Source organism: Temnothorax curvispinosus, unplaced genomic scaffold, assembly GCF_003070985.1.
Source record: "Temnothorax curvispinosus isolate PA1 unplaced genomic scaffold, ASM307098v1 QBEX01006657.1, whole genome shotgun sequence".
Lineage (NCBI taxonomy): Eukaryota > Metazoa > Arthropoda > Insecta > Hymenoptera > Formicidae > Temnothorax > Temnothorax curvispinosus.
The window spans coordinates 663,304-677,308 of record NW_020216437.1 but is presented as its reverse complement, the minus strand read 5'-3'; the positions used below and the strand labels follow the sequence as shown (position 1 = coordinate 677,308).

Sequence of the window (14,005 nt, the reverse complement as noted above, 5' to 3'; positions counted from 1 at the left end):
AGAGAGAGAGAGAGAGAGAGAGAGAGAGAGAGAGAGAAAGCGACGGATCGGTTTATAGAGCGCATTTAAGGGGATATTCTAGATTGTTAGGTCGGGAAGCCTACTTACTGATACAAATGACAGAGCTAATTGCCGCGATTATATCTTAGCATACGCAATTAATCTAATCGCACGTTATTAATTTGTTTGCGCCCTAGCTTGGTGTACAAACGGCGTGATGATTTGCAGCTATTATTTAATGCTATCCACAAAATGCAAAAAACTATAAATTTTATATGAACGTTTATCTCCTTTTCTACATTTTTTTATAACACATATTTATTTAAAACGTGAATAATAATAAAGATTATTAAAACATGTCAAACTGCAGAGATCGACAATTTTATATAGATTAAACAATTCGTTTTTACGTGCAATAAAAGTTTCCGGCATCAACGACATATTGTTGGCAGATTTATTCGCATTCGCGGCTCGGATGTTCAATAACGTTACACGTCACGTTTTCGAGGTGAAGTATCGTCGCGTGAGAACGAGAGATTTCGGCGGTAACAGTATTTTTTGACTATATGGAATGACAAATTGCATTACTTAAATGTTTGTCGTGTTGGTCGCACGTGTAGCAATAACTCGGTTTACTACAGAACTATTTTCGCTAGTTTAAATGATAAAAAGAGCTGCTAACACATAAAAATTCCCTGATGTTGCGGCGATTAAACTTTGAATCGTGAATTTTAAAGTAATTACACGCTTCAGTTTGCAAAAAAATTGACGATATATGTTTTACAGGATATAAAAGTCATTAGTTTTAAATGTATATATATAAAGGAAAGATATTTCTTATATATATAATTTATACAGCGTCCCTTGATACAATTTTTATACAAATCTTTTTTCCTGCCGCTTAAATTATGACAAATGATAGAGAATTATTGTTCCGCCGTGTATATCGTTGCTTTACTTCGGCGTGCCGTTGTTTTTGCCGTAGAAATGTCAGTCCCCGTTTGCGAAATCCACGGCGTTTTTGTATCGTGGCTGCCCATAAATCAGAGCGAAACAAAATGGGCTATATGTAACGCTCCGTTTCGACGGTCGAGTCGGATATCACGGAGCCACGGCAAGGCGCGGGTGAACTCGGCACGGACCCAAAAATTGGCGGATCGGCTCCAAGGAGCGCAATCGTAATCATTTCTGACCATATGTCGGATACAGTTAGAAATCATCTTGCACGTGCGTTCTACTTCCGCTTACGCGATCCGCGAACGATAGAACGTGTGTAATCGTGAATGATGCATGTAGCTTAATGCGTGTTTACTTTGTCAACAGCCGAACCGTCAGCAGCGTGTATACGCGAAGTTTAACGGCGCGCGACATGGACGTGGCAGTTGCTTGCGTTTGTGAGATAAACATGTTTTTACGTTGATATATAGATATTGTGTATTACCGTTTGTATAAATTCGGCGAAAACGCGCCGATAATATCTATGACGAATGTGGTTTTTCACCAACTTGCTGAACGATCGAAAAATTCGGGTGTTCGCATCAGGGCTTAAAGGGCTAATAAAGCGAAGTTCCACAAACATAACAAAGCTATACGTCGCGTCGCTCGTGTCGAAAATGCACAGTGCAGATTAGATTCGAATGGAGTATCGGCTACCTGATATGATACACGCGGAAGCAAATAAATCGTGGATAACCTCGAGCTTATGCCGAAGCGAAGGTTGGAAAGCCGGGAGGGCGTGAGCTTGTTTCATTTCGGCGACACGAGATTCGCTCGATTACCAGGCCGCGGATAAATTACGAGCTTAACGCGACAGAAGCCGCGTACGATCGGAAGCTATCTGGACCAGAAGCGAATCTGTAATCGAAATTCAAACTTCGAATCCCCCATCGCCGAGGGATCAACGTGAAATAACTTCGTGCAGAAATATTTCCGAGTTTTTTTTTTTTACATGGGCGAGATAACGAGACAAGTAAAACTTAAGCAAGCGTAAAATGTATGCTAGTTTTCACATGTAATTATTCTAACGTGAAATTATCTATTTTATTCGCAGAATTAAAATATAATAGCAGAATTTTAGATTATTTAAACGCTTTAAAAAATTCTCACATTTTAAAAATAAACGTAATATCGCTTATATCAGTTTTAATTTTTCGATTAATTATGTCCATATATAAAGAAAACATTAGGGAAATACGTTATTATTTGCACGTTACATCGAGGCATCCGCGTACACATGCACGCGTACTCTCGGGTCGCGTACGTTCGCCAATTTAGCGAGGCTCTGAAGTTACGTGCCCGCCATACAGGCGCGCTTAAATCCATATAAATACCCAGGCTCATGAATCTATCCATTAATCAGATTGGCGATAGGGGCTCGACGCCTGAGTGATTTCCACCCCTCCGCCAGCCCCCGGATGTTTCTTTTTTCTTCCGCGAGCCTCTTCGTAGGAATGCCTCCAACACGGCTGGCTCCAGAGGTCACTAGAAGGTGGCAGCACTTCTATTAAAATTCGACACGAACCTTCTGTGAGAATCCGATGTGTGTTGTACATACACATACACACATATAATATATCTATATATACATATATACGTATATACGCGCGCTTAGGTACCAGTCGCGCTGGAAACGTACGACCCTCGGTGGCACGAGCAAGTGCACGGATTCATGTGTATAGGTGCGAAGTCGGGGAGGACTTGGCCTGCGTTTCGTGGATTGTGAGAGGAATATCGTTTAGTCGACGTCCTGCCCACCCACTTAGAGCGAAGGGTTGAAGAGACGTGCGCGGAAGTGCCGGAGCCAATTTCGATTGCCCGTTGTGGCTCCTGCTGCTTACGATGACGTTTCCAATGTTCGCTAACGAGTCTTCGTAATTGCGCGAATCTATACTTCCTTCGCTCCCTGCTACTTCTCAATCAGCGATCCGAATCTTTTTCAGGATTTATTTCAGTTAATGTTTTCTCGACGATTAATAATGAAAACGATCGATCCGCCTGTCGTCATTTGCAGCTACTTTAAAACTCTTCTAAAGTTTCGATGTCAAGTCTTTTGGTGACCGAGTCCCGAGTTAAGATTCCCTTAAAGTGAAATCTGTTTAAAATTAATCGTGAGAAATGGTACGTTTTATACGAGACATTTGTTTATTCATTTATAAACTAGGGATAGTAACGTTGGCTATTCTACGACTTGTTCTCCAATTGTTCTCCAATTGTTGTTCGATAGGTTCGAGTTATCTCCGCGATAAAACGCCGAATCGGTCGTTTCAATACGCTTCCACGGACTTACGATCACGATATGAATAATGAATAATCTTGTGACTTTCTCGGATGCGCGTGCATCGCCATTTGGTCGATTTCAAAGAATCACGCGGTTTTCTTTAATGTCGTCAGCGCAGAGTATAGCGAGGATAAAATTTATCTCTATTGGCGAATTATTCGCGCGACCGCGTGAAACTACTATATTAAGTAAGTTTACGATTTTCGCCGGCTTGCATGCTAACAATGCTTTTCGTACGGTTTGTCATGAACCGCACCTATAGAACTGTGTAAAGTTTACACTGTAAGGTAACTCAGCCACATAGCCTGACATTACACGTTTCAACGTTCGTCCACGTAATTTGATCCTTCTGTTCTGTGCACCGCAACTTTAAACTTCTGCAAATTAAGTCCATTAATAGCTTAACGTTAATTGAGATGTATGAAACATACTTTTCCTTAATAAAGTAAATATTTAAATTAATAATAAATTTGTCGATTTCGCGTTCGATTCTCTTTATCGCATGAATAATTCCACCTTTCAACACGTTCCGCTTTGGGACCGTGTAAGTCGTTACTTTGCCATTTCCTTTTCCAAATCTAGGCGTATCGCGTTCAAGGTTACGCCCCGCATGCAAATTCGCGATTACTTCGCGCAACTCGCGTCCATCTCCCTCGCCGAAACTATCGCCGCAAATTTATCGGTTTCGACAACGGGGAGGCGCGAGACGTACGAGCGTCGATTTGTCGACGGTGAGAATTATATGGAATAGCGTGGACCAAATCTCTCCGTGGAGGGCTGGACGATTATCTCGCGAGGACGAGCGGCACAGAGCGAACGACGTTCGGTTTCGGCAACGACAAACGAGTGATCCCCAAACGCAATTTTCCCGTGTGTTACGCCTCGACATTAATTAGCATCCTCGGTAATCCTTAATTTACAGCGCCCCAACGAGTTTTACAGAAGTAGGTAGCTAACCAGCTGGATAGGTAGCTAGGTAGGTAGGTAGGTAACGAACAGCACCATTGGTAGTTTCGCATAGGAATTGGCACGGTGGTGCACTTACACTGCTAAGCGTAAAAGTGGTAATGGTAAGTAGACGTAGGTACGCGAGAGAAAGAGAGAGATAGATGATGAGGGGATAACGGCGGTGCAAGAAGGCGGAGGAGGGTAGGGTGGCGACCGAGGGGTTGGCGAGGGTGAGATTCGACAGACACCACGGACAGGGACGGGGTTGAGGGGGGCAGGGGTAAAGGGCTGTGGCTGGGGCCGGAGAGTCAGACCTGACCGAGAGAGAAAGAAAGAGAGGAAACGATCGCCCTCGCGGGACGGTGGTGGGGCTGGTAGGGGCTGGAGGACTCCGGGACAGCGGTGTGGTGGGGACCTCCACGCGCGGAGAGGGATGAAGAAGAGGGAAGAGAGGAGCGAGCGGAGGAACGGAGGTCGAGAGTCGAGACTCGAGGGCTGCCTCACTCTGCGGCTCCCGCCGCTCGGGAGCAGACACGCGGGGCCAAAAGACTAATTTGAACTATTTTATTAACAAAAACAAAAACATTACATATTTGTAAATAACACTACTAACAACTGTAAACACGAAACAGCAACAACAGCAACAACACATTTCTCCTAAGGACTCTCTTTAAATCTTACCTTACACCTGTAAGACAACCGCCTGTAAAAAGAAAGAAGGGAAAGGAAGAAGGGAAGGAAGAAGTGAAAGAAACGCGCGCGGCCGGACAGAGAAAAAAATTGAGAGAGAGAGAGTGAAAGAGAAAGCGGGAGAGAATAGGCGAAGGAAAGAGCGGGACGTACGACGAGGTAACTCCGATTTTTTTCAAAGTAGACGTGTAATACAAGCGCGTATACACAAGCAATACATAGTAAAGAAGAAACAAGCTACAAAAGAGTCGAACGATAGAAAAATCGTCTATTTTCTGAAGTTATTCCTCAGTCGGACTGGTGCGCGGCGCGGCGGAAGTGAAGAGGAGACGAGACGAGAGTATAAACGCGAGAAAGAGAGAGAGAGAGAGAGAAAGAGAGGGGGAGAGGGAGAGAGGGATCACCGAAAGGCGAGATCGTAAAGAGAGCACGCGTCGACTGCTACGGGACGGGATAATCGCATTTTAAGTTCTCTCTGTACTGTGTGACCCTTACATTATTTTGTCCCTCCGATAGGGACAGGTTCAGTGTTGTAACTTAGGATATAAGAAGATTAAAAAGAGCTCCGGAGCGCACCACATAAAGATAGAAAGAGAAAGCAAAGGAGGACCTGAGATTTCGGAAGAAGAGAAGTCAGAAAGACAGAAATAGTGTGTGGTTTGTGACCGGGAACGCGCCCCCATCCAGGAACGTTTACGAGAGCGAGAAGAGAGGACCGGGATCGCGAGCAGCGAACAACGAGAAACGGGAGGAAGGAACGTTCACGAAGAGGAATGGCTCCGAGCGTCGTATAGAGATACAGTGGAGCTCCAATTTTTTATACTAGAAGAAAAATCTAACAAAAAAGCGTGAAAGAGAGAGAGAGAGCGAAAGCGAGAGAGAAAGAGAGAGAAAGACTCGGGAGAATTAGGGAGAGTGCGGAAGGGGAGCGGAGGATCGATTCTGTCCGTGTTTCCGCGTGCACTTCCACGTGTGTCTTTCGATACGACGAAACTGCGAGAACTTCTCCAATCCTGACCCATTCGAGTGATCTCCCATTCAAGGGAAGAGATCCAGGAGAGTCGGGGTATAGCGAAACGGAAAGAGTGACACGTTCGTGACACCGTCGATCGATATCCGGTCTCGAATAACATAATCCGGCTCGCGTGCACGCTCCTTTGGGGGATATGTCCTGCCGTTCCAGAGGGAGTCGTCGTCATCCGGGAGCGCAAATTTCGCAACGCCGAGAACAACGTCAATCCGAGTGTCGTTCCTGCGTCCTGGACCCCGCGGCCGGCAAGCTGTCCTGACAAAAAAAGGACCGCCCCCTCAGCTCGTCCCGATCGAAAAAGCGCGATCATCGACGAACAGCAGTCATATCAGATACGCGATCGTCCCTAAAACACGCGGACCCGTCGCGAAGAAAGGTCCGCCCGGGGATGCCCGCCAGGCCCCAGCTACGTTCCCGTCTCGCGTACGTTCAAGGACGATGACGATCGGCCAAGACGATCGGTAAGATCCAAGCAGCGCGAACACGCGCCAGCATCGCGGAGATGGCGGGCTACAATCATTCGAACCCACAGCGTGTCGTCTACCACGCGACCTACCCGACGCCCCTCGCCCCAAGTGAGTCTATCTGCTGTTTACGCACCCGGTGTAGAGAATCCCGCAACATTTGACACGACATGTCACTCGTTGGATCACACGACACGTATTTAGTCTTCCGATACTTTCGATTTACCATGGGGGTTGAAGTTTATTTGACATCGTTGCTGAATGGAATTTGAGAGGGTTTAAAAATTGCTTTTGATCGTTTCTCATTTTATACCGCAGAGGAAACTATATTAATTTATGAGTTTCTAAGGAACGAGAAATTTCTTGCTCCTTTTCGCGCTTCTTTCTTCGCTCGAGAATTATTAAATGAGATTCGTCAACGTTGCGCGCCTCCCAAGGGTCTCATTTTATTTCAGCAAATTGTGTCATTTCAAAGATTTGCGTTGTGAAATCTTGAACTTTGAAGTTTATAAGTGATTTCAATTTCTTTGACTATAAATTGAAAGTCATTAAATTTTAAATTTCAATTATTTTAGTATACTATTTATATGTATTATTTTTTTTTGGCGATTCTGAAAAATATATGAAATTAATATATAAGATATATTCGTTTTATATTTGCAACGTAATGATTTTTAACTAAATAACATCGCAACGTTGAAATTCCATGCAAGTAAGCTTTTACAAAATGCTATAACGAAATACAAGAGATCACGACTGCGCTTAAGTATCATACTTATGATCGAAAGTTTAGTTAATGGCGCCTAGTTTCGGCGAGTTTCGCGAATCAATGAATATTACATAGACCGTAGGCGAATGAAGTGCCATTAAATAAATATTTGATTCCCTCGGATAATTCCTGGCTAAATACTCTAGGTATTTCCGGAAAATGTTTGGCTAAAGACGAAACTTATTTTGAACTCGCTCCAATTTGTCAGATCTATGAGAGAGATTACATGAAAACAAGCTATTGAATAAATAAATTGTACTGATATAAAATATGACACGTTTATATGCTGGTTTTTAGTCATATAGAGCAATTTTAACGAATCTTTTCATGAAAAGAAAAAAGCACTTGAGCAATGAATTTACTCTGGCAGCTAAATAAGATTATCATAAGTTAATCGATCATAAAAATTTCCTGATCGCAATCGTGATTTAGGTTTATATATAATTTCTGACGTGCTAGAAAAATATGGTAAGTCACACATTTGTCTTCATTTCTGCTATTATTTCTTGCGAAAACGCGGCAATTTTTTTTTTTTTTTTTTTTTTTTTTTGACGAATGTTCTATGTGTGAGTGCGCGTGTGCGTCCGTGAAAGAAAGTTTCTTCTTCCGGAGAAACTGTAACAAAAGTTGTATCAAACGGATGAATTTCGTTATCTCTACGGCAACTTTATGGCTACTTTGATCGTATCGATTCAATTTTACATAATGGATTGCATAAAGTACAGAAAGTGTTTGGTTACAATGGCGTGGAAATTTATTTATACTGTATTTCGCATTTCGTATTATAAAGGGCAGCACTTCAAGAATGCACGACGCATGATATTGCCGATATATCACATGGGAGAGCACAGATGTCCCGTGCGTAATATCAATAATATCGAGAGGAAACGCAAGCGCTGCGAAACGGAAGCATTTTGTCAAGCAAATAGCCTCCCGGTTGATGCCTCGATGTACAGAAATACTCTCGGATTCCAATAATTTAAGAGCAGAGTGCGCAGTCGAATCTCACTATATTTACAGGATGGTGAATTATTTTTGCAGTACGCAATCAATTTTCTTTAAGTCCTTTTATAAAGAAAATTTTAATCTTTATTAAATACCATCCTATATTTTTTACTATACTTTCCTAAGTCTTTACTAAATATTATGGGCCGTATATTCGTATTATGTTATAGTTAATTGAAAAAAATTGTTTTTAAATATTCCTAAAAGGTTCTTTACAATACTCTTATTGTTAGAATAATTTTATTAATTATTAACACCGTGCTAAATAACAATGAATACCTAATTATGATACCATTTTAATTTTTTGAAATTCTCATTATATTTCTCGGTTCTATCTTAAAAAAGTAATTGTGCGAAAGCATGCTAAGGTTCTCGGTAAAAGAATCTTTAGACCGTCGATTTTTATTTTGCATTCTAATGGGAGTAGGTAGTTCACGGCACGTTCGCGGAAGGTGCAATCTATTACAAGTGCTATTTTATGGCGAGCGTGCATAATATACATGGCTTAGATCGATGGAGAATTTCGATCGGTTGTGTATAAACAGAGTTAATGACACATGCAACCTAATGCTAAAGCTATACCTGCAACGTCGCGAGTAGAGTGTGAGTGTGGGCAGTCGTTAATGCTCATGACACAGTATAACGATTCGCTTGTCGATCCGTCTGTAAAACTGTCACGATCGATCAACACGCACGTCGGCGACATAAATTTTAGGTTTTCCGTTAAATAATGTAACGGGTCACGGAACAAATCGCTTCTGAAATTGATGCTTTCTACGATTCCACATTTTCTAGCGCGCGAGAACAGCTATTAATTGAGATAATTTATCACGCAGATGGCGACCCGATAAAGCTTCCCGAAAATCTGGAAACCTTGCCGCGAGCTGAACACTTTCCAACTCAGAGGCATCGATGGAACACCAACGAGGTAAGCCGCCGCCCGTCGCTCATTCGTTAAACGCGAATTATTAAATTCATAGGTCAATAGAATACACACGTGTAACCTAAATATTCAAAGATCTGTCGATGTCATATTTGCCGATTGCACGACATCGTGTTAATGTCACGCTTTCGAATTGCAATTTCTCATGCCGCACAAATCGATAACAATTAGATGAGTAAATGTTTATCATATGTGAACAGACTCTAACCATAAAATAATACTTTAACGATCTGGATATTTCGAGAGAGAAAAGTGTTAAAAATATCTCTAATATTCATTTAAGGACATATCGTATGTCATATGTTACATAAATTACATTTTACATTAATTTAAGATACATTAATTACACACTACATTAATTTAAGAAAATATATTTTATTTCAATAATAAACATTTGTGCTGCCAGTATTATACATTTTTCCATTTACTTAGACGTTTACTCTTATATTAGATATCCAAATATTAACAAAAACTCTCTGCTAATCCGGATTATTACTGTGCTCGGCTCGGACGTGTAATATGCCTGGAATTTAACGACGAACTGCATTTCGGAATGAAACGGGGGCAAAGTATCAAGTACCAATGTATCTTACGTATGGATGCACTTGCATTCTGGCTCTCGGAGCACATCCCTCTTTGCGGCGGTCGCGTGCCCGGCCGCGAATTCCGGCGCTAGAGGACCGATCTGGAATTCCGGAATTCCGATGGACCATTCCGCGCGTCGTCCCTTTTTTCCGGCGTAAATTTTATCGTGACCTCACCGAGACCAGAGCAGATGTATATATTTACACAAGACTATACGGGAGTAAAGTGGGAAGGTAAATAACGCGGCGCTCGTTCATGTTCGCGGCGCGGTTAGGGAGAATAGATGCAGCTAATGCAATCTTCGCTTGTGTGCAACCTACAGCGACGACGTTAAGGGTGAAACTGCTCGAATGGTCCTGGTGAAAAGTTTAGGGGCGGCAAATTTGGGGCACGTGCTTAACTTATAACGTACTTCAATTTTAATGAAATGATATATCCTTTGATATACTTAGAGTCGACTCCGTAAGCGAAATGTCAAAGAGTATAAACGTCAAAGCACTGATAATTTTAGTTAATCGTGAATGACTAAAAATGAAGAGCATCATTTAATTTAATTTTATAATTTGTTTTATAATATGTTTTATGGTGTGTATGTGTGTGCGATATAATAATTATTTTGTTCCAATTATTTCACTATTTTTATAAAAATACCATCGATCAGTAATATTTGAGAAAGACAGCTTTTTTTATGATTATTACGTCATTTATTTATTTTTTAATTACTTTTTTTATACCTATACTGCTCTACGAAATACGCGTCGGTTGCATTGATTCCCAAAATTTTATCGGGCAGCCTAAAGTATCGCGAGGGCAAGGAGGGGAAGTGCTGTTTCAGCGTTTCGCTTGAGGAGGTGAAATTCCTGGTCACGACCCTGGCGGTGTCGGTGTGTGCAACGGCGCGGCTCCACGCCGGTGTGTGCAGCGAGCGTCGGCAAGGGTGCACGTACCCACACTCGTGCGCTGCACACGTAGACCGGCTTGCACCGATGCAGTCCACACCGCTACACTCTGACCCAGGTCGGTCGGCCTCCGATCAATAGCTGGAGCCAGCGAGAGCTCGCAGCCGGCGGCGCTGAGCTTTTCAGTATCGCCGAACGAAACTCAATTGCGATCCCTGTGTGCGCGACGACTATCATTGTAAACGATAAGTCGGCCGTCCCTCCCTTGCTCCTCCCTCCTCCCCCTTACCGTTCACCACACGCTCGTTACCTTTCAGAATTCGCCCTCCCTCCCCGGTAAGTACCGGAAATTAAAAGTTCCTGGAGGGAGGAGAGTCGTCGACATCGCTTTCCCGAGGAGTTCTCAAGCGACTTCTGACGAAGAGAGAGGCGGTGTGCCTCTCTTTATCATTATCTTCTTTTCTTCCTCTTCTACAGTCGCATTTTGTCTCGCGCTCACTGTCCGGTCTCTACTGTTTCTCCCGCTATTTCATTTTTGCTTTCGATGCAGATTGCTTTCGTCTACCTTCTAAGCGATGAAAATTGGCTCCCTTATCTGACAAATCTATTAAATTTCATATTGTCGCTGAAGCAATTTCGCCCTTATTCCAATTTCGGCTTCCGTCGTTGCGATACTTGATAAAATGTACAGGTTGGAAGCATCGATTTTATAATGGCGAAGGCGCTGTTAGATATCGAGAAGATATTTAAATGATATTCAAACGCGACGGACGCGGCATCATGCGCATCGCTAATGAGGCCAACAGAGGCAGGAGGGGCCGAATACTGTGTCACAGTGTTCGCCTTATCCGGTTACCTATATTATCAAGTCCTTGGGGGTCCTAAACATTATCCTGAAACATTATCGATTGCGCGAGCCAACAAATTTGAGCTTTGTTGAAGAACTGAAATCACGCAAAGTGATTTATACCAATGTTGATACGCTCCCTGGAAATAGAACTGACAACTTCTTCCCCGCGGCCGACTATATTTATAATCATCGATTAGATAGTTTATGTGAAAGCATGCCAATTTTACAGACTAACACTCCCAGAGAAATAATAAAATTTCTTTTTCTTTTCACGGATACTATTCAGCGATAGCATCTATCTTCTTGAAGTTTCGAAGTTATTTAAACGTTTTTATTTCTATAGAAGCTAACAGAGTTTCGTGTAAAGAGAGCTTCCATGTGTACAGAGTCCATTTCCTTTCTCTCTATCCAACTTTTATTTAATTTTGTGTGAAGCAGACTTCCATGTATATAAAATCCAAAACTTTATCCCTCCAACTTATTTTGTTTAATTTATAAATAATCATGTATTTTTCATTTTTTTAATATTTCTTATTTATTTACGTAATTCAACATTTCGTCGGCAATGCAAACTACTGGGCATAATGTTAGCATACTTTTAGAAACACTTTTAGAAGTATAGGTAATACTTTTAGAAGAAAAGATATATTCGTTCATCCAACATTCGAAGCTTTCATTTTTTTTTCCACTCGCCTAGATTCGCGCGTTTAAATCCGGCGCGGCGCGAGTTCAATCTTATTTACATTTGTCAACGTCCCGGCAGCGTTATTCCGCTGCACCCCGCGATTTATGGAGCCACTCAGCCCGGTCGATTCATTTTGCGCGCAACCGACTCTGAGCCGCGAGAGGAAGAAGTTCGCGGACGGGACAGGTAACGGAGTAAATTTTCACGGTCCTGGAAAGTTTATAAATCCCTTGTGCATACTGTGCCGTCTGGGCGGAATCCCGTAGCTTCTAGGCGAAATTCTCCTTCAACGTGATCTTGTTTTCTCGCGCGGCGGCTTCCTTTTGTTACGCTCTCGCCCGCTCTTTCTTCTCTCCGTCGCGTCGCTCGTCGTTGCTGCCGCATTTTTCACGCGAGTTCCGACAGCATACGTGGATCGTAAGTGGATCTCACACTTTCTCATGCGGAGGCTTCTCGACGAGCTGCCTGCAATCAGAAACGTTCCAAGGATTGTCAGTGATTTATTATTTTATTTGTCGTGCGCTTATTGTAACGCGCGTTCGCTGTATTCGTTCGAAATCGTTCGAAGTCACTTTCAAAGCGAGCATAAAGATCGCGGGAATTGAAGTACTGGCTGCAAGTAACTCAAGGTTACTTCTACACGCACGTTTTACGATTTGTTTGCCGTGCTTATCTCGATAGGCGCGGGCATTAAGTGCAATAGATGAATGCTGGCTGCGTGCATCTCTATTCTACTACGATAGTGATCCTATATAATAAAATGTTTTTAATTTGCGATATCTTCTAAGTAATCTGCATGATATACTTAAGCATAATAATATTTAAAAATTACATTAAATTATAATTTATAATAATATAATTAGGATATGATTACTATATTTCGTGATTCTTAAATTTTTTGAAGGGAATATATGTTTTTGCAATACATCAAAGTTTTATTTTTGATTATTTCTCTCGCAGGAAATTCCGCGCTGTATGGAATAATATTTTGTCCTGTTTTTCCATTTTGATGCCAATAATTTTCAAGATTTCTGACGTGGCTCTCCGTTCTTATTACCTTCGCCTGATGAAATCCCATTTGTACCGAAACAGGGCAATGCTGAATGCATACGTAGGAGGGGTATTACAGTAATAAGTTTTAGCACATACGTACAGGCGAGCGCATTTTGCACATTTAGCATTCGTAATGTGTCTTAATGGCACTGATTTATTAAATAATCTCCTACTGCAGTGTTAAAGGAGGATACCTGGATAAGAAGTCTTTTACTTTACCTAATTTACTATCCTAATTTAACGCTACAAATACTTCTGCGCAAATTGCAGCCGCACATAAATTTTCGAAGCTTTGTTGAGTCTCCCCCCTCAGGACGATATCTACGATGATAAATTCATGAATGTATAATTCTTATTAAGTTAACGGATTTACGTTAAGTAAGTGTTAAACACATTGAGATCTCTTTTTGTTAATTAAATTTTAACAACACCAATCTAACTTTATTTTTTTTCTATCGTGTTATGAAGAAATAGCTTAAAAAATTTTACAGGTATAGGGATAAGAATGTTTGCTGATCTTGCAGTGATTTCTGCTTCAATTATTTTTTGGGTGCATTAAACTTGATTTATTGATGTGAAATGATATCTTTATGTGGCATATATATATGTAAACGAAGATTGCTCTTAAACAAGATTTTCGTTCGCTTATTGATTTCCGATTGTATACGAGAATAGAAATACGCGGTCGTTAAATCGCTCGGATTCGCGAAAGTACACCGCGACGGCGGCCGTTATAATTAAGCACCGCTTTAGACCGCTTGCCGTGCACCTTTTAATTGAAAGACGTTTCAGGGGAAACCCATTATC

General features: G+C 41.8%; 1 protein-coding gene across 5 annotated transcripts in view; it reads left to right on the top strand.

The window, feature by feature from the left end:
* The window catches only part of LOC112456099 (calmodulin-binding transcription activator 2), a 47,581-nt gene that overhangs the window by 15,330 nt on the left and 18,246 nt on the right, over positions 1–14,005 (top strand). For 4 of the 5 annotated variants that reach the window (XM_025018412.1, XM_025018409.1, XM_025018410.1 and 1 more), the window contains exon 4: positions 9,020–9,111. In XM_025018412.1, coding sequence (XP_024874180.1) covers positions 9,020–9,111 — 92 coding nt within the window. Of the gene's footprint in view, positions 1–4,720; positions 6,521–9,019; positions 9,112–14,005 lie in introns of those variants that run through there. The other variant, XM_025018413.1, reaches the window with a different exon arrangement.